Source organism: Wyeomyia smithii, chromosome 1, assembly GCF_029784165.1.
Source record: "Wyeomyia smithii strain HCP4-BCI-WySm-NY-G18 chromosome 1, ASM2978416v1, whole genome shotgun sequence".
In the NCBI taxonomy this organism is placed as follows: Eukaryota; Metazoa; Arthropoda; class Insecta; order Diptera; family Culicidae; genus Wyeomyia; species Wyeomyia smithii.
In genome coordinates this window covers 59509410-59531233 of record NC_073694.1, presented here as the reverse complement: position 1 = coordinate 59531233, position 21824 = coordinate 59509410, and the positions used below count along the sequence as shown (strand labels likewise).

The window sequence follows — 21824 nt, the reverse complement described above, 5'->3', positions numbered from 1 at the left end:
CATTATGAAGGTGCCCTCACCTTGGAAGTACTGATGACGACGAAGATGAATTCTACACGCAGTTGGAACGTGAATAAGATCACTGCCCAAAACATGATGTCAAGATTGTCATCGAGGATAACAACGCTCAGGTCGGTCAAGAGGAGGAATTTGGACCGATAGTTGGACGATTCAGCAAACATCGGCTAACGATTAAAAATAGCCTAAGACTAATCGACTTCGCCGCCCCCAAGAATATACGAAGCACCTTTTTTCAGTATAGCCTTCACCATCGGTTCACCTGGAGATCACCTAACCAAACATAAACTGAAATCGACCACGTTTTGATGGATGGTTGGCCCTTTTCAGACATTTTCGACGTCAAAACACGTCGGCACGGTAACATCCACTCGGACCACTACCTAATACGCCAAAAACTATCCATTGTGTACAACATACGGTACCGTATCCCGCCAAGATATAACCTCGCGCGGCTGAAGTAACCAGAAGTCGCCGACAACTACGCGCTTTCTTTCCAAGCTGCACTGCCAGAAGAGGACGAGTTGGAAGAAGCAGCTCTAGAGGTCTGCTGGAATACCGTCAAATCAGCCATCAGCAGTTAGCGAAGAACGTTCTAAATCGCGGGGTTTCGAGTCGACGTTACGAATGGTTTGACGAGGAATGTCGACGGATGTTAGATGAAAATTAGATGCTGCGAAAAGTCACCCGTCGAAACGTGGAGCGATACAAACAGAAACGGAAACAGCATACCCAACTCTTCCAGGAAAAAAAGCGCCGCCAGGAGGAGTGCGAAGAACTACAACAGCTGTACGGCTCTCATGAAACACGAATGCTCTATCAGAAATTTAACGCATCCCGCGAAGGCTTTGTTCCGCGAGGCGAAAAGTGCAGGGATAAGGATGGGAGTATCTTGACAAATGATCGTGAAGTGATCGAAAGATGGAGACAGCACATCGATGAACACCTGAATAGCGTACCAGAACAGCAACGCAGGAGACTCTGTTGGTGCAGCAAGCGACGGAGATGCTACCCCAATGGAAAGGAAAAGTTATCGATGCTATCCGGCCGCTTAAGAACAACAAGGCAGTTAAAAAGGACGGTATCGGAGCGGAGCTTCTCAAGACGGGCCCGAGCAAGTTGACCAGTTGTCTGCATCCGCTGATTGTCAAGATTTAAGGAAACGGAATGCCTACCGGAAGCGTGGAAGGATGGGGTAATTTGCCCCATCTACAAGAAAGGCGACAAGCTAAATTATGAAAACTATCGAGCGATCACTATCCTGAATGCCGCCTACAAATTGATATCCCAAATAATTTTCCAGCGACAGATTTGTTGGAAGTTATCAGTTATGCAGTGTCGATCCATGACGGTATTAGATCCTCCAAAAATGCTGCGAATACAGAGTCCCTACGCATCATCTTCTCACCGACTTCAAAGCCGCTTATGACACGATTGATCGTGAGGAGTTGTGGAGAATACGCGACGAGAACGGCTTCTCCGGGAGGCTTTCCAGACTGATAAAGGCTACGATGGAGCGAGCGTTATGTGAGGACTTCGGGTGGTCTATCCGACGCATTCGGATCCCGTAGGGGACTCCGACAAGGTAATGGTCTTTCCTGCCTGCTGTTTAATATTGCGCTGGAGTGTTGTGAGACAAGAGGGAAAACACGCGGGGCGCGATTTTCGTTAAATCCAGTCAATTAAGTTGCTATGCGGATGACGTTGACACTGAACATTTGAGGTGGTGGCAGATCAGTACACTAGACTAAAATGTAAAGCAGAGAAGCTTGGATTGAAGATAAATACGTCTAAAACAAAGTACATGCTAGCGGGTGGTACTAAGCGTTGCAGGGCACGCCTAGGTACCGACGGTGATGAGTTTGAGGTGGTGTATCTTGGCTCAATGGTGATTGAGAACGACGATACTGGCCATGAGATTAGGAGGCGAATTATCAATGGAAGTCGTGTCTACTATAGGCTCCACAAAAAATTACGGTCGAAACGTCTGAGTACCTGCGCAAAGGGCACCCTGTACAAAACGCTTATTAGACCGGTTGTTCTCTGCGGACATGCGACGTGGACAATACTTGAAGTGGACCTGCGAGCGTTCGAAATATTCGAACGACGGGTGCTCAGAACCATCACTGGCACTGTGCAGGAGAATGGAGTGAGGAGACGGAGAATGAACCATAAGCAGCATCCAGAAAGTGGCCAAAACTAACGGATACATTGGGCAGGGCACGTTTCGAGAACGACGGAAAACTACCCTGCAAAATTGGTTCCCACCTCGAAATTGGTTGGTACGAGACGAAGAGGAGCTCAATGAGCAAGGTGGTTACACCAAGTGGAGAATCCGGTAATTTTTATAGCAAAATTAACCGCCAGATTTATGATCCTTAACAACTGGGAAAAATCGTTTGATAAATTACTTGAAAAAAAAATACTACTGGAAATAACAAGAAAACGAGAATCATCCCGCGTCATATGCAAATAGCGACCCGCAATAACCATTAAATAACAGACTTGCCGGATATCGCTATTATAACAACATCAATGGCTCCTTCTTAGCGCCCCAAAATCATTAATTTGAAGTAGTTATGGTTACCACCTGCCATACCGCAACAGATAGAAAACACCAAAAAAAAAGAAAAAATGTCGTTTACGAAATAAACTGATTTCATAAACTAGAGTCAATACAAAGAGGTGTGAATGACCAAAATTTATTTAGTAATAACAAATTTATAGACAATTTGAAATCTTTCATTCTGCCGTTTCCCTTCAGTCTCAATATTTGGCATTCTGCCCTAATAAAGTAAGACGTAATCCTACGTCTAAAATTTGAGTCCTAAAGATTTTTTCTTTTGTTACCGAAAATTGTACTATATACTTTCAAGAACTTATTCTATCAATCGATGCTACGCAAATCCTTCATGTTTAAATTTATTCAAATCAAAAATTAAATGCCATAGATTATGGTTGTATGAGCTAATACATTTTAACAAATAACAAATTTTTCAAGCAAAAAAGCGACAAGCTAGGCGAATTATTCGTACCACCAGGTGGATTGACAACTGTATTCTCTCTCTGCATTCAGTAATGAAGAAAAAGAAACTCGTTACCAGCCAGTATCTTTGTCGATTTGTCACCCTTCCGTCGACAGTTTTGCCGTAATCATAACTTTTTAATTAATCTTTCGGTCTTTGCATCGAAGAATCAACTCATTGGAGCTGAGCCTTTCGCCACGCAAGAAGAAAAAAAAACAGTTAAATTTTAATCGGTTTTCTGTTTTCAAACAGAGAAAAATAAAAAACAGCAAAAAGTGCACTTCTGAGACGAACAACTTGAAAGGATCAAAAACTTCCATTAATCACCATGTCACCCTGTTTTATAGCGCTACCACACTGCAATCCAGGCCGGCTCAACGGCTGCGAGGAAACTGAGTCGAAAAGTCGAGAAAATGTTGTCACCTTTCCGCATTCGAGACCCTTTGCCCATTCCCAGTTCGATCTGCAGCCTCGGCGGTAGCTTGAAAAGTTAGAAACCCGTGTGTGTCTGCTCACGAAGAAAGTGTGATTAATTTATCATACACCCTTTTCCCTGCGCCACCCGCGGGAACGAAAAACTGTGTGTGTGAGGGCAGGAAACACAAAACACAACCGGAGCATATCGCGTAATAAAAATCAAATTAAACTGCTAGCCGCCGATTATGGCATACACGGCAGGGCAGCTCAAGTCTATATCAATTGATAAATACGTTGCCAGCTTGTTAACGACGACGTGATTTCGATAGCGCACCTGGTAACTGTAAAAAACCTTCATAATCGACCCTCTGGTTGGGTCTTCTACGAGGTTTTATGAGGGAACCAGGGTTGCCAGTAGGTTTCAAAGAGTATCTGGCAAGGTTTAAATGTTTATAGTTCTCGCCTTATTCGGGCTTATTTTTCGATTGAAATTTTTGAACCTTCTTTGCAAAACAACGCTAAGATCTAACAAAACCTGGTTTTATTCGCTATAATGGCAACATTGGACAGAATGTGACGCCTGGGTACATGTGTGCGAGTGTACGTGTGCTACCGTGAGCTGGCAAAACGAATCCAAACGTGTCGCCACGGCAGCCAGCACGGGGCGAACAACGATCGGGCTTCGGTTCGGTTCTGTCTAACAAAAGAAATCAACACAATAAAAGAATACCATTAGCGCTAGTGGCTTTTCCGCTGACTTCCGATCTGCGGCTGTGGTACCGCCGCCGATGGAAGAGCTATAATTTGCAGCAGTCGTTGTCGTTGCCGATGATGGTCACACAATCGTGGAAAAGCGGAGCAGAGCGCACCACATCGCAAGCGTTGTGCTAATTTGAATGTCAAACAAACGTAATTATTGTTTTCCCCCCTACGCTTTCGATATGTTTAAAACTATAATTGCGGTTCGTTACGCAAAACTAATTGTTTGGTTTTTTATGGATCTCTTTTTCAGGAGACTGTTAGTGGTAAACAGAGCAACTGTGCTCAAAATAACCTACACACGCATCGAATTTGCGTCCATTCCAGAGAAACTTTTCGTTGCTGAAAAAGCGCTTCTGCAAAGACATTTATCCAGCTATGGCTGAAAAAATGTTGGTTAAAAGGTAGGTAGATAAGCAATCTAATTCAACTATTTTAGCAAAACTAGCTGTTTTATGTATCAGAATGTTTGCTAAGTTTGACAGCAGCATTCTGTCAGTCAAATCATTAGCTTTTACCTAACGGTACAGGTTCTTCCCATGATCTCAAGCAAATCGGGGCCTCATTCAGCAATCTCAGGTGTCAGGCTTTCATTCCCATATAATTCAGCAGCCCGGCGTAAAGGAATGCCACCCAGTGCCGGATCTCACAGTCCGGATCGGAATGCCACCACCGTGGACCGTATATGTCTTGTCCGCAATCTATTTGTGTAAGATCATACCCATTGCAGGCAAGTGTTTGCCCATTGGACCAAGCCGTAACGAGCCGATGGACCAGAACGTGCGCCACGTAACTCAACACCAGTTCGAGTAGCGCTTGTCAAATATCGAGGATCTCATTACCGGCTGGCGGGCGCAATTCCCATGAATGATCGAGTATCGTCCGTGAAATGCATCCGATCGAGACTTCCAGTCGGTGTTGGAGTCTGCATGTGACTTCCTCTGTCGTGTGGAAGTTACAAGAAAACAAACACTTCGGCTCCGTACAATTATCGGGGTCCGAAGCCTAATTGATTACATTATACCTACTAAAGCGGGAAGAACTCGTAGATCCGAGCGTTCATGCGTGTCGCCGGATATCCCCGAACCCGATCTCACCTCTTCAGGGCGAAATTCATTCACAAATTCTCGCTCTCGCTCGGCAGAGTGTGGCAATGTGCCATTAAATGAATCAAATTGAATAAACAAGATTATAACATGCTTTGTTATAAGCAGGGGGTTTGTGTATGCAGAGAATGAAACCGAAAAAAAACTATCAATGAACCATTCGTCCGTTCAAAGAAGGGAACCACAAAATCAAATAGATGTAAATTACTGTCGATAATTTACTACACTAATGCTATAGAAGAGAAAGATAGGATAGAGAAGAGCCGGCCGTCTACGACGGTCGACGACGACGATGACGACGGTGCTGCTGATGATCTGACGGTAGAAAATTAAAGGGAACGAACGCGAGCACAAATTGAAGTGCCTCACCGGAGCGGCTGGCTGCGGTACGGGACGAGGTGAAAACTTCAAAGTTTCGGAGTTGCTTTCGGGTGGTTTCCGTGCGGATAGCTCCTTCCGTGTTTTCGGTGGGCTCGGTCTCGGGCAAAAGAGAACACCGAGGGGCAACCTATTTAGGCAGAGTAATCCAATTTGGCTAGTTCGGCTTTTTCTTCTGGTGCCGCTTCTTCCCTAGCGGTTGGGTCACCCACCACCCACCACCCGGGCGACCCGGGAAGGGTGACAACCGAAGTATAAAGCGGTTTTAAATCGTGTTTTCGGGTGGTTTTCCCAGCGTGGAACAGAGATTTACCGTTTGTCGGGGGCCCGTTCGAGTTTTAATGTAATTAGCAATTATCACCTTCTGCCGGGTGTGAACTGATGAAATTAAGTTTATTCCTTTATTGGTGGAGAAGTGCCGGATTGGAACCGTGTACGGTGCAGGGAGATCAAAGGGGGAAACGGAACGGGTTTATTGAATGCAGCTGCTTTCGAAGGGTGTTTGATGGTGGTAACATTGATTTCCGATGTGAGTGACTTCGCACCAAATTGGGAATACTGGGAGATCTCCAGAAAGCTGAAATTTCGTCCAATTTTCATTATTATTCTACAAAAATTATATCGCTTTCCTATCACTTCTAGCATGGCAAGTAAAAATGATTAAAATCGCGAAACTTTCAGCTTTGACATTGAACGTGGACGAATATCGAGCAGACTTATTCTTTTTTCAAAAATAAGTTCAGAATATAAATCATACTTTGTCGAAAATATCACTCTAAATCGAACTGACCACACTGTTAAACATCTGTCAAATTATAATCAATTATATCGAAAAAGATTCAGATCGAATGTTTTCTTAGTTCGTTTTTTTCTGATAAATTGTCCCACAGGAAGAGTTATAGTTTTGTTTTCGATTATCTCTAATTCATGGGCGCAACTAAGGAAAATTTCTAGGGGGGGCTAGTTTTCATGTATGTCACTTAAAAAAGAGTTTGAATATGCTTATTTAATAACGCTTAAAATAGTATCGTAAAAGCAGAAAAAAATCACTTCGGGTTAGAATCTCCGAAGATGTACTGAATATCTTGAACACATCGTCAACGCCAAGCTCTTTCAGCAACAATGATTCGATATTGAGGAGAGCTAGATTCGGTAAACGGCTGGGCAGTGCTTTTTAACAGTTCACCCGTACTAGTTAGAAGAACATAGACCCAAGTGTGGTTCAAGGCATATTGCCCTATTCCTACCTCCACGTGGTACCAACTGGGATACGAGCAACCAAGGAAAAACCGGTAAACCGGTGGGGTAGTTGTTCTCCTAGAGAGCAGCTTGTCTGCGCGTCTACCCCACAGGCTGGGCGGCTCAAACAGCGACTGATCCGACCGGATGGTTGAACTATGAAATGCGGTGTCTCGCCAGCTACATCCATGGCGGCAGCTCCGTCGCGAGACTAGGTATCGCAGCCCTAGTGAGGCAGCATACTAAAATAAACATTCTACGGAGAATCAAGAATTCAAAACGAACCGGAACAATCGGCAATGACCCAGCTGACGAAATAAGGACGACGATTAGAAGCTCAGTACATGTAACAGTAGATCGCTTAACGACCCGGATGTCGACCGAATTCTGCTGGATCAGCTAGAACCCCGCCACTTCGACATCGTCGCGCTCCAGGAGCTTTGCCTGAAAGGGGAGAAGGTACGGTGGATTTGACGCCGCAAGGCACAGTACCACCAAAGCGGCAGGCAATCAGCGGCAGGTTGTGTTTGTTGAGAATTAAGAGTCGGTTCCACAACTACACTATTCCCGCTGTGCACTGCCCTCACGAAGGAAGACCTGATGCAAGGAAAGAAGCGTTCTACGCACAGCTGGAGAAACTCTACGATAGCTGCTCGCGTAGAGATATCAAGATCATCGTTGGGGACATGAACGGAAGGATAGCCTTATATAAGCCGGTTATCGGCCCGCACAGCCAAAGTCACTTCTTTCCTCGAGCAACGTACAGCAAAACAAATTGACCACGTTCTCAACGACGGCCCGTTCTTCTCAGACATTACAAACGTACGCACCAATCACGGTGATGATCGGACATGACCACTTCGATACAAAAAACTACAAAACCCTGATAACCGGTAGTCCTCTATGGAAGTCCTTTTGATATTTTCGAACAGAAGGTGCCTATCGGCGAACAGAAGGTGACTATCTACGGAGGAGCACAAGCGGACGACGGATAATGGCTACAGCGCATGAACTATGAGTTACAATCGCTGCTTGGAGAGCACCCCATTGCACACCTGGCGAAAGACAATAGGTTGCGGTGGGCCGGTCACATCTTAAGAATGCCGGACGACAACCATGTGAAATCACTTCTTTTCAGCAACCCTACCGGCACAAGAAATTAAGATGGCTCGACCAGATCGAAAGAGACTTGCGAGTGATGAGACGTCTGGGGAACTGGTGAAACACAGCCCAAAACCGAGTAAACTGGCGACTTCTTGATACAGCACGAGTTACTACAGCTCTCGTCTGACTGGTAAAGTGAGTAAGAGAGCAAGGGTTGAGAATCGATCCTGGGTGCAGAACTAGTTCTTAGCCAATGAATGACGACATCTCAATTTGTGTTGATTTTGATGCTCTGATAAGTAGTATGGAATGTATATATATTGAATACAATCATTCTCTGGGAAATTCTAGGGGGTGCTAAACACGTTCTAGGGCGGGCTTCAGCCCCCCCCCTAGCCCCCCGTAGTTGCGCCCATGCTCTAATTATAAGAGTGCAAGACAATATGAAAGAATCGTATACATGTGTGTATTCGTTGAAAAAGAGTTATCATTTCTATATGAAATTAGCGACTGGTTAAGTCATCGTAAAAAACCAAAAATTAAGTTACATAAAGCCTTTGAAATGGACTTGATAATTTTGATAAGATTAATTACTAGACACACATCATAGTCAACATTAACACAGTTTACCAACGGTTTATTCTATACGCCCGATGCGAAATTTCAGAGGAAAATAACTTTATCAATAGGATACAAATATGCAAGCAAACATGAAAACACACCATTTCCATTGATAGTGTGGCTTTTCCGGAAACAAGGTGAAAAGCATTTCGATGAAAGTATAAATCACTTGATACCGCGAACTTGTACCAATTTATAAAATTAGCTTTTTCAACATGTGAAATTGGCAATGATTTGAACAAATTGGCAATTTGAACAACAAATTGAACGACCTGGTTTTTGAACAATATATCAAAGAATTAGAATAAAAATATGTGAGGTTTTTCGATGTTAAATTTCAAGCAGATTTATTATTTTTGTAAAATGAATTTTGAATAGCAATCATCCTTCGCCGAAAATATCATTTTGAATGAAACTAGCAACACTGTTAAACATCTATCAAATAACGATTGACTGCTATTTTGTGATAAATTGTCCCACAAAAAGGAATTATAGTTTTGTTTTCGACCATCTTTAATAAGAAGAGTGTATAAAAGGTTGAAAAATTCGTTTACTATCCCATGGAAAAAGGTTTGTCATTCCAGCAAGAAATTAGCGACTGATTTAAGTCATCATTGACACCAAAAAATTAAATTATATGAAGCCTTTGGCGTTTGGTTAAGTTATAACTGATAGGTTCGATTAGTTTGATTACTAAAGACACATCAATCATTATCAACTTAAGCACAGTTTTCTAGAGGTTTATTTTTTACACCCAATGCGAAACTTTAGAAACCCAATAACTTTATCAATAGAAGGCAAATATGCGAAAAACAAAAAAGAAACAACCATTCCATTGGTAGTGTGGCTTCTCCGGAAATAAGGTGAAAATCATTTCACACACATTTCAAGCAAATCACTTGGCAATTCGCGTTATGTAAATTCATAAAACAAACTTTTTCACATGGAAAATTTACAACGACTTCTATTGACAAACTTTTTCAAACGACCCTGCTTTAGAGCAGTGTCGTAAAACATACAGATAGATAGAAATATGTGAAGTTTTTCGATGTTAACAAAATCTCGAGCAAATGTATCGATAATAACATTTTTCATCGAAGTGTCAACACTGTTCAACATCTGTCAGATGTAATTCAGAACATTCAAAGTTTATTTGTCTACTATTATGTGATAAATTGTGCCACAAAAAACTATAGTTTTGTTTTCGAATATCTTTAATTGTAACAATGTAAGAAAATATAAAAAAAAACTTACACCTGTCGTGGAAAAAGGCATGTGATTCCGACAAAAATAAGTAGCTGATTTTAGCTATCACTAACAACAAAAAATAAGGTTAGATGAAGCCTTTGGAGTTGGAATAAACTATACCTGATAAGTTTGATTCCAATTATGTACTAGACAAACTTTGTCAGTAGAAGACAAACACACAAGCAAAAAAAGAAACACCAATTCCACTGCTTCTCCAAACAGGATGAAAAAACATTTGATGAAAATACAAAATACTTGTAAAACTTTATGCACGTTTCGATGATTACCACGTACTAGTTCCAAATTGGATACACGAAGTCCATTCTTTTAAAAACCGTCAAATTTAAAGTATTTTATGTACACCTCATTGATTATTTGTACCGGTTTCTGAAAACGAACAAAAATAGAAAACACGATTTTTTTTCTGTCGGTAATTATTTGCCGATGACATTCAAAGTGAAAATAGGTAGATACGTATGGTAACCGTAAAACTGTCGGAACAAGTGACATTCATGGGTATTCATGTCGAGCTCGTATACAAATGCCCATCCGTAAAAATACTCACCTCCAATGTAATGGAAGCTTCACAGTTTACGGCTGATTATTTCGATACGAGCTCGATATGAAGACCCCTATTGTAGGTAAATCGTTTGTCTTTTCTATCTCCAAAACCAGCTTCATTGGCAATGCGAGATTTAACATACAAGAAATAGTTAACCACAACATACGCTTGGTTTCACGACCTGAACAAAGAAATCATCGCATGATCCCACTCGACGGCTGTGTGTCGGCAGTTTCCGCCCAAAGAGTCCCAGCGGCCGCTGCCGCCGGATCATGGTTCGATTCCAGCGGGAAAAAAACATCAAAATTACAACCATCGATACACATATCGTCAGACACTTTCAATTAGGCTTCTCTAAAACAAATTTCCCCTCGCCGCCTCGCTGCTAGCAGAGACAGGGAGAGACTTCCAGCAGCCTCCTTCATTTGAGCGGGTCTTGAGAGTGTGGGTAATAATTAGAAGATGATACAGGGAAAAAAAACGAGCGATTGTCGAGGGGTTTGTGCTGACTCAGTTTCCGGCGCCACAGGATTTAGGCGGCCTGCGCTGACTGCACGGGATTGGCGCCAGCCGGAAAGTGTTTCGGTGATCCTTTAATGAACGGGATGAGATGCATCACTGATGCGAACCTGTGTTCGGAATCCAATTATGATCAACCATGAAAAGGTGCGACGCCGACGATTTCTCACTTCATTTTTGCCGAACATGTTTGAACTGTTGTAAGCGAGTACCAAGTAGACCTGGCTCAGCACGATCTCTTGTTACCGACGATGTCCTTCTAGGTGGGATGACAGATGGGATTTGCGAACTTGCTGACCTGGGTGTGAGAATAGCGTATGGGTCAGAGCTCTCCTGGTATTAATTAATCATACTGGACTGTCTGCAAAGGAAATCATCATACAAGGAGATGCGTTACAAAGCTTTGCAGAGCCAATTACCGTACCCGGCTCGAGCAGAACAGTTTTGATAAATCATCCAAAGAAGCAGAGAAAAAATCGCACAATTCACTTAAACGAAATTTATAGTCCGTATGCAAATTTATTACGTTTATGTATGAATAAATTTGTTAGTTCAGTGTTAATTTCGGGGCGCACTTCGTTCCGAGAGACGCTCTCGATTTTTTACGGCTATTAGCGGGGCCATAAAAAGCCACAATGAGTACTCTTGCAAGCGAACTGTACCTCGCCACAAGCTCGCCTCGAAGCAACAATGGGCACCAGATTTTTGACGAGGCACACAATAGCTCAATTCCAGGATAGGATCCTCGAGCGCTAAAAAAAGCAACATCCTAATAAATCAAATTCAAATTAGTACCAAAGCGCGTACACATTAACGAATTATTGCCCGCATCGTTATTTCCCCGCGATTTAGGGTTATGTCCTCTTTTTTACGGCCCTTTCGTTCCGACCACAATCGGGAAAAACAAATCAATCTAATCCGCCGAACGGCGCAGTGACAGAAAGCGCCGAAATTAATTTGTTAGCTCTCTATTTACATGGTAATTTAATGGCCCGGCAATCGTTCTGTCGTTAATTGTGCGGCGTCTATCAAATGTTTCCATCGAACCAATGGTAGCACCATTAATCATAGCCGCGCTCGTCGCTTGCTAGCTTGCTCGCGAAAAGTAGCTCAAAATCCGAGCTTCCGGTGCGCACGAATACACACACACGAACGATTGCGAATAATTATTGTACTCGATTGGCGTTATGCAATGGCGGACATCATTAGATTGGTGGAGAATCCGCTAATATCTGCAAAACCACAACTCAAACTCATTTTATTCTAACGTCACTGAACAGTATCATGATATTAAGTATCACAAAACAGTGTTTGTAATCATAAAAAAGTGAAACTAGCGAGCTCACTAATCCACTAACTGAAAATTAGCTTTGCTAATTAGAGATTTAGAGAAATAGCGTCCAAGTTTTACTGCAAAACAAGAAAGGATTCTATTTTTTTGTCTAGCCATTAACACGAGCTTTTAACAGTACCCTGGCGTCGTTTAACGAAAATTTGCATACGACAAAACGCGCTAATTTCTACCGTTATCAGCAAGCACCGATTAGCATGCAATAGTTAAACGCTATTTTCCTTCTTTGTTCGGAGCAGCGCCAAGACTGTTCTCCTTCGTCCTTGTGAGTGCGCACATAGGATAGTGGCCTGGGCAGAGTGTCGGATATGTTACAGCTAGGGCACCTCATAAATAACTATCGCACCCTGAAGTACCGTAGGGCGCGATTAAATCTGGTTTTAAAACAAAGCGATATTGCCTCCGTTTGAGGGCGCTCTCCGGAAGAGATACAGCCAGTTTACCTATCCAAACTAGTAACCACCGGTCGACAAGTCCTTTCTGAAAAACCCAGAAGGGGAGGCGAAAGAAAGCCCGTTAGTTATGTAGCCATGGCAGGGCATAGAACGACTGTTATCTTAATAGGCCCGCTGCGGTTTTTATGCGGTTACAGTCGTAAGAATTTTTATGTGTTTTCCTTGTGAACTACCCTCTCACCCCTGGCAAGGCCCGCACAGGAGTGTTGGTCTTTGTTTTGTTTTTTCCTCCCCCCAACCTACATCGACAAGCATCGAGACAAATTTGTTACAAGCCACTTATGATTGTCGGTGGAAACGAAGCAAATATCCCATCGATAAACTGAACTGATTGGACGGTCCAAATGTGAACCCCAGCGCCCGGAGAGTATCATGACAGCTGCGGTCCGCCTGCATGTACCTGTACCTGTATATAGATGTGCGTGCCGATTTGTGCTGTTTGCTGTCTGATCCCTTCGGTTCAATTTGCGGCGCAACGGGTAATTTAATCAGGTATTAAATCGTGTTATTTTGCCGAGACTCTGGGACTGTGTGGCCGAGAGCCAGTGAAAATACAATAAATAAATTGATATCGCAAAACCACAAACAATAAATCAAAGCCGTAATGACAGGTGCGTATGTGTGTTTGACCGACTGTCTGTCGAACTGCCCGCACTGTCCCCACTGATGCCGTACGGGGCGCTGTCAGTTTGATTTGTCTGCCAGCGTGTCTCGGGCCGACCTCAAACCGAACTCGGCAAAATAATAATTCAGCATTTTGATCGAAAATCGAAATGACGTAATTTGCATAGCTACGTACAACGTTTGATGCGTTCCAATTGACGGGTGGCTTTGCGGTCGGACCGCTTCGCAACCTGAACAACGGCCGCAGCTGGTCGCAACTAGCAGCTACATGCAACATATTATTGACTGTTTGATGATACGGTTTACGGCCTAATGCAGTGATTTTCTCATTAGCTTGTTTGTTCTGCAAGGGTGGTGCTTTTCGCTCGTAAGCTAAATGAATAGTTTTGCCGGTTCGAGCGGCGGTTGTGCGCCATTTATCAGCGATATGGAAATTACGGCCTGACAAACACAATTGGCCGCCAAGAGCCCAGACTGACAGCTGTGTTTTAAAACCGATTGATCGAACCAATTGGCTTGCACAAGGGGAGCCTTATTATCGGTACCTGCCAAGATGTATGATATACCCCAGTCGGTTTCCATTCTAAATCAGCAAACAATAGAATTACTAGAGCTCGGCTATTCAAAATTAAATTCATATCTAATCACAGCATGTTATTTGCACTTACTGTTGGAACTGAATTGACTATCTCCTACATTTAACGCTAATCGTTAAAAGTTTTGTTCTCGTCACGAGTGAACAATAACCAGGGTACTATAAACGTTAACATTTTGCCTACCAATCATAAATTGAAACCTATCTTGCTTTATGGACCGATAGGTCTAAGCTAAAAACAAGGAGAGAAAAAAAAACCTATCTCATTCATTGGAAGTGCACATTGTACTAAAAACAAACGTTGAGTTCTTGTTTTCTCCATCTAAAACGATATTTATTCGAGAATAAATCTACCGACAGTTGTGGAACGTTTACTATAATTCTTTTGTTTAAGGGCAAACCAACCAAAAGGTGAGTACCAGAAACGCTGGTACCAGAATGAATGAGTGGTAGATGAAAAATATATGGAGGTTGACAGCCACACGAGCCCCTTGTCAATTCGGTTGGTACTTTGAAAAAAAAAAACAAGCTTTTTACGCCTGAACTCTCCAAAGTCTATGTTTTTATATAGTCGCGCAGAGTGAAAATCTATCGAATCGGGAACACAGTTTTCGTACCAAACATGATTGATGATTTGCCCAAAAATTTTTAAATACAATCTAAAATAGTGATTGTACCATTTTTGATTCACATCGAGAAGTTTCCACTGAAAAAAAACATTCCAGAAGCTAAATAATTTGTAAACTAGTTTAGAGCAATAACTGGACCAAAATGTTTACGATCACTCCAATATTTAACAAAGAAATGAAGAAATCAAATCTTCTATCATAATTATGTTAGTTAGTAATTTAGTTTAATGTGTTTACAATTTCGAGCACATCCATCTTCAAAAATTTGTGGACAAAAGCGATTACATGATTTTCAAAATGTGACCGAGGATTCTGACAACGTCTCTCAGATATGCAAGTCGCAGAGTAGCTTAGCCTTATACACAAAAAAACTACCGACCGGTTGGATTCTTTAAACTTATGATTGAGTATCTGGCACTTGCTCGCTCTCTAGTTGTTATCAAAAACAAAGTGAGAAAAGCAACATACCCTGAATTGTTTTTCACCTAACTTGGCGCCTCCGTGCGTTGCCTCAAACCTAGGTAAATGTTGTATTACTCAATTTTAAGTTGTTTCAACATGATATTGAGTGAAAATAACTCATAATTAAACATTTTTTTAAGAAATACTCAGAGAGAGTGAGAGAGATTAGCAATAAAAAAAATTACTTTGCCAGCACGGTTTCATACAGGGTATTCAATAAGTTTGAACACAACCTTCCATGGTTTTGTAGGTGCGCGCCATGTGCATTCTGAGTTTTGGTATTGGTGTCAGTTTGAACCACATATATAGATTCACCGATGCGCATAGTGTCGGCTTGCTGACATTTGTTGCTTGTTCACCGCGCATGATGAAAGTATACTGCGACGTCGTACACACTTAGATTTTATTGCCGAGAATTCAACAGCTGATAAATTCAGCGAAATGCTCTCGACTTTTCGGCAGAATTTTCAAGAACTTCGGCAAACAAAATGTCAATACATGCTGGTTTACGGTAGATCGATATATTTGCTGAATGCTCGTCAAAATAATTTGCTGACATTTGTTAAAAACTTCGCCGAGCTCGTTCAGCTGTTGGGAAGTTTGCCGAGATAAATTAAATGTGTAATAAAGTTGTTTGCGGCACGCAGGTAAGTTTCTGATGAGAAACTCTTTGTTTTGCAACAGCCGCAAAGTGTTCAAAATGATCAGCTGTAGGCCCCGACGTCGGCCAGCACCCCCCGTCCTACATAAACATCCCGCGGTTCCAGAGCACCGCGTCGGTGATGGTTAAGGGACCGTATCCGAGCATGGGAAGCTCCCACTGGTGTTTATCGAGGAAAAACGTGAAAATCAACGCCGGGTACTGTAAGGCCGAGAATCTTAAAAAGGTTGGAGACCGACACTTCGGGACCTCTATAGGAAGGATCATTACGTCTTTCAATAGAACGGTGCACCAGTCCACACGGTGAATATCGTCCAAGCGTGGTATAGGGGAAATTTGACTGATTTTCTCGGTAAGTCTTTTTCCCAGACTCAAGCTCGACAAACAGCACAGAGGGGTGTGCTCCCAGCTAATATGTCGTAAAGGTTATCAATGAACACTGCTTCAATAGAAATAAATTCAGGAAAGAATATTTTAAATTTTAAGCTTTCAACACATTTTTAAAGTGTATTCGAACTTACTGAACACCCTGTAACTCAGTGGTGTCAGATTCGTCATCAAAATGCAATGTTGACTGACTTTTACATTCGACTCGTCGAATCGGTGGTGACAATAAAAGGCTACAGGAATAAAACTCGCAAAATTCTGTGAGAACCTTCAATCCATTAAATTTTATGTTTAGGTTTATTTCTCTACACTCTCACCACCATAGATCATTATTTAATCAACCATGAAAAGGTACACAAGCCCTCGGTTGAACCATACTGGAATAACGTAATATTGAAACATTTTTAATTTAATATTTAGCCACAGAAAAATGAAATCGTATAAAAATGGACATGTTATTTCTAGGGGCAAGACACTATTGATATATTCCGAAATATTTTCAATATTCAATATTACGAAGTATTTATCGTTGCAATTTCCCCTCTATCTATACCATAGCTCATCGACGTTACATTATCTTTGGAGAAATGTCAATGTGACAGATAAACGATAAATATTAAAATATTTCAACCAATATCGTGTAATATTATCGAAATATTTTTTATAAAAATAAAGACGTCTAGCTAAGCTATTTATTGTAACTGATTAAAATACCCATCAATAAGATGTTACGTTTTGAGTGCGTTTGGCTTAGATTTTAACCGTTGATTTGGGTCACAATATTTTAACCACTCATTTCTCCCTCTGAGTAAACTAAAGTCTTTACAATACGTAGCGCGTGAAAAAATCTGCGTAAATCCCGAAATCCGCTTGGGGCAAGACACTATTGATATACTGCGGAATATTTCCAATATTCAATATTAAGAAGTATTTATCGTTGCATTTCTGGGCACCCTTCTATTTATATCATAGCTCGTTGGCGTTATATTATCGTTGGAGGGTTGTCAATTGGCAGGTACACGATAAATATCAAAATATATCTACCGATATCGAGTAATATTATCGAAATATTTTTCATTGAAATAAAGGTGTCTAGCCCCTAGGAAATTCGCGAAAAAACATCATTTGATGAAAGTTTTTAATCATTTCTGCTGAATACTTCCGAAAAAGTATCAATAGTAGTGCTATTTACATCGAATCGAGCTGAAAATCAAGAAAAAATATGAAAAAGTTAGGTCAATGCAATTTGAAAAACTGCGAAGGAGAATCGGAACAACCGAATGACATAACTCATGATGCGTTCAAATATACTCTACAGATTGCAAATAGTCTTAAGAAGAAAGTGTTGATAAACTATCCACATATTGATTTTAAAAATGAATCACAAAATTGTATGGCTCGATACAAACAACTTGAGCAAAAGCAGTCTACTTCAAACGAACGATAACAACCGAGAAACGAATAAATCCATAGATTCTAGAATATTTCTGAGGTCATCAGAATATTTTCTTATCAAATCCCATACACTACAGTTTATGTTTGCAGGCGAAGAATCCCTAAAACTTCGATACACCACGAACATTCTGATAGTAAAATCTCTAAATAGAATATTTCTTTCCAACGCAATCGGTACATTCCCTCTCTTTCTGTTTTTATGCATTTTATATGTTTGTATTAGAACATATTTTGTTTCAATCTGAAAATCATTAGTAGATTTTAGAATCGCTTATTGTTACAGTCAGACGTTTCGATAATTTTTCGATGCCCCTTCCGAGAGCAAATTTTATATCATTCTGCAACCCAAAGAAAACTGCTGTAACTCACCTTCGATTTTGGTACCACGTCTTCACCTGGGTGTCACTTAACCCCAGCTTGTTGGCCAGCTCCATTCGGTCCTGTACGCTCAAATACTTCTGCCGCTCGAAGCTCTTCTCCAGCGTTTGCAGCTGGTGGTCGGTGAAGGCTGTCCGCGCTTTTCGTTGCTTTTTACTAAGGCCGGCTGTACCGCTCAGCCCCAGACCATTCTTTATGCTATTGCCGTCCTCGTCCTTGACGCCTGCGGGGACACGAAAAAACGCAAAAAAAATATCGATCAGATTCCTGTGAAATGACGGAAAGTTGAAAATCATTCAAACACTTAACTAGCTTTGACACTGTTCATTCATTTTTAATAAACTTGACGAGTTGCCGAGGCGAGAACGCTGCCGCCGCTCTATTTAAGCCCGAGAGCGTTGGCAATTAATCATACCGATCTGCTTCCCCCGGGGCTGGCAGAAGGGGCCAAGGGGGTGTTTCGACGGTAAACTAGCATAAGGACCTCTCCAGTTCTAGTTCGTTGTCTACGAGGATATCAATTATGTGAGAAACGGGAGTGACATTGCAGTTTTCGCCCCACGATTGATGCTTACTCTTTCCACGTCTATTCGTCTTAATTACGCTTTTAAATATTTATAACAATAATAACAATCAGACGGTTACAATAACAGAAGGAAAAAAAGGCTCACAGATACGCGCCAGGAGGTAAGCGCGCTCGCTGTTCTGCTACTGTGGGCTCTCATTGTGACATTTAAAAATCTATTAGGCTGCATTACGTCAGCAAATTCGATTGTGACAACAACGGAACTACAGCTGCGGTGCTGCTACTGCTGCTGCCACCTATGGCGTGAATTCATCGCCTGGATTATGACGATTGATAGGGGTAAATGGATAACGATTGGAGGTTGAAAGGAACGGATTCCTTTCATGAGTTTAATAACTTTGTCATTGCCGAGGACACACAAACACAAAATAAAAACATCTAAAGTGATATTTCCATTTTGTTTGTGTGTAATTCATCAGTGACTTTTCAACTCTAGCAACGCTGCTGGCTAATAAAGCTACCGGTTGCTGCTGGCAGCCACATCAAATTCCGAGGTCGTAAATTACGCGCCTAAGCCGACTGCTGATGGCCTGTGGCCCGCTAAGGTGCGGATAGTTTTGTACTGTGTACAAAAAAATGGGCTACAAATTCGGAATTTATTCAAATGTTATCAAAGTAAGCGAGCAATTTTCATATATTTAGGAAAATTTTGGCCATCGAGTTAGCCATAACTCATTACGTTCATATACATGTGCATAGTTTTTCGGTGTTGCTTTGACGCTCGGACGAGGGTGATAAGTCCCAATAAAAAGCTTGAGTGCTTGCTCAGTCAGTTGGAAGCGAAACTGTCGGATCTTGACTCTGAAGCAGGGGAGAGCAAATCTCATCGAAAATTACCATCTAATCTAAAAGGCTAACAACCATCAAATTATCATAGCACTCCAATCTAATGCTAAATTCAACACCTGTTTATGCTGGTAATTCGAATGCACATTTTCATCCCGCACTTGGCCACCTTTTACCGGGGGAGGAGATTATCGAGTTTGCTCTGATTACCTCTGATGAAAACGCGCGCGGCCAAGAACCGGAGGAGTAGTAAATCTTTCGTAACCGCACAGTTATGCAGATTGTAGTAACGCTTGTGAAACAAGCCATTTAGCACCGGCTGCTACGAAAAAATCCTAATTGACGATTCGATTCACAGCCATTGCACTTCAGCAGCAGAGCAGAGGGTCATTAGTTTTCTTGTTTATCCCACCTTCTCCTCCACTGCCGCCGTCGCCGTTGGGACGATCCACGGTGGGTCGCTTAATTAATACAAACTGCAAATAATTGCAATTTTATTTCAGCGATTCACCGCAAAGGAATGCAGCTCTCGGACCGGGCCGGGATGGAACCGAACGAATGCATGGATCACGGTGCAACATGACATGACACTTGCTTGCTTGCTTGCCTGCGCGTCGAGTTTAGCGGACGATGATGGACGTGGACAGAGATGAATGTTATAGGGGGGCGTTAGCGGTTGCAGCTACCGTCTACAAGCTTTTTTTAATTTTAGATAATAAATTCAAGTCAAAGTGTCACTATTACCTGATAATTGTCAATTGTAAATGATTTTGTCAGGCTCTGGTTACAATATTTAAAGTGGATGTTGAAATACTCAGTGAAGCGATTATAGGCTTAGGGGCCATCCACATACCACGTGGACAGCTTTGGGGGGGGCGGGTTGGCTAATGTCCACGGTCCATACAATTTTTTTAGAATTTGTATGGGCAGTTGTCCCCTGGTGGTCCCCGTGGTTCTGTGGTTAGCGATGTCGGTCGGCTAGCTCTCCCACACGGTTGTGATATCGGGTTCGATTCCCGATCAGGTCGAGGATCTTTTCGAGCTGGAATTTTCTCGACTCAGCACTGGGGCACGGTGTATCGTTGTACTTATCCTACAACATGCAAAATGTGCCGGAAACAATATCGATAACGCATTCTCTCAACTAATCTAGTTGATCGAGACCGCATTAGCCCCCAGGCTAGCGTGCGATATTGTGTGTGTGTATGGGCAGTTGTCCACGGAGGGGGAGGGGGGGGTCAAAATCGTTGAAAATCTGTCCACGTGGTATGTGGATGGCCTCTTATGAGCTAGGCAGTATACAGGGTGCTCAACAAGCTCGAATACAACTTTTCATCGTTGTGTGGGTGCACATGATGTGCATTCTGAGTATTGATATTGAAGCCGACGTTGGCCAGCATCCCCCTATGCCACATCAATATATCTACGGTTCAAGAACACCGCGCCATGATGATTTGGAGGGTCGTATCCAGAATATCGTCCATGTGTGGTGTCAGGAAAATTTTACTGATTTTCTTAAAAAGATTTTGTGGCCTCCCAGCTTCCCGGATTTTAATGACCCGGACTTTATGCATGGTCGTACATGCTTGCCAAGCAGAGCAAACATAATGTGACCACTATGATCCAATTTAAGAGGCTTGAGCTAGGAGCTAGACATCTTTATTTTCATGAATAATATTTCGAAAATATTACACGATATTGGTTTATATATTTTGATATTTATCGTTCATCTGTCAATTAACATCCCTTCAACGATAATGTAACGTCAATTAGCTATGATATAACTAGGAGGGTGCCCAAAAATGTAACGATGGATATTTGTAATATTAAATATTGGAAAAATTTCGCAATATATAAATTGTGTCTTGCCCCTAGAGCTTGGGCTGTTTCCAAGATCTGGAACGAGAAACCGGTGGACAATGTGCATACGATTTTTTTGAGAAACGTCTCAAGCTCGTCATACGGTACAATGGAGGCGGCAGTGCAGTTCTCAAACTTACAAAATGATTAAACTCTACACTCTTCCTTCAAGTTTCGCACAACACTCAGAATAGGACTTTTGAAACTAGCATACAAAATTTGCCCCGAAATCAACGATAAATTTAATTTAAATGTCGACCTCAAAACAGTTCGACACAAAACAATCTAATAGTCTTTTAAATTTATAATCAAAATAAACCAGCTTATCGCCCCAGGCTACAACCCTGACACCCCTCCTCCCCCCATACCACGACGCTGAATAACGCCGAGGAGATCGCTCAATTAAAAAACCACAATCATCTCCTCAGCGCGTTTTTTTTTCTCTCTCCCGCAGTTGTATTCCGGAGCATTCACCGGATTGCCAATCGTCGGAGAAAAATCGCTTAAAAGCTAAAAATTATCATCATTTTGTCATGTCATGTCCAAGTAATTATAGTTTTATTGATTCGCTGCCGTACACATAATAATCATTTATATT

General features: G+C 41.9%; 1 protein-coding gene and 1 long non-coding RNA gene across 2 annotated transcripts in view; one reads left to right on the top strand and one right to left on the bottom strand.

Annotated features, from left to right (window-relative positions):
- LOC129717534 (uncharacterized) overlaps positions 1 to 21824 on the top strand; it is a 74368-nt gene that overhangs the window by 11809 nt on the left and 40735 nt on the right. Inside the window, exon 2 of the long non-coding RNA XR_008726688.1 lies at positions 4474 to 4624. This is a non-coding gene — a long non-coding RNA (uncharacterized LOC129717534). The remainder of the gene's footprint in view (positions 1 to 4473; positions 4625 to 21824) is intronic.
- Positions 1 to 21824, bottom strand: part of LOC129717532 (homeobox protein B-H1-like) — a 65093-nt gene that overhangs the window by 10102 nt on the left and 33167 nt on the right. The window contains exon 2 of the mRNA XM_055667501.1: positions 17986 to 18217. Coding sequence (XP_055523476.1) covers positions 17986 to 18217 — 232 coding nt within the window. The remainder of the gene's footprint in view (positions 1 to 17985; positions 18218 to 21824) is intronic.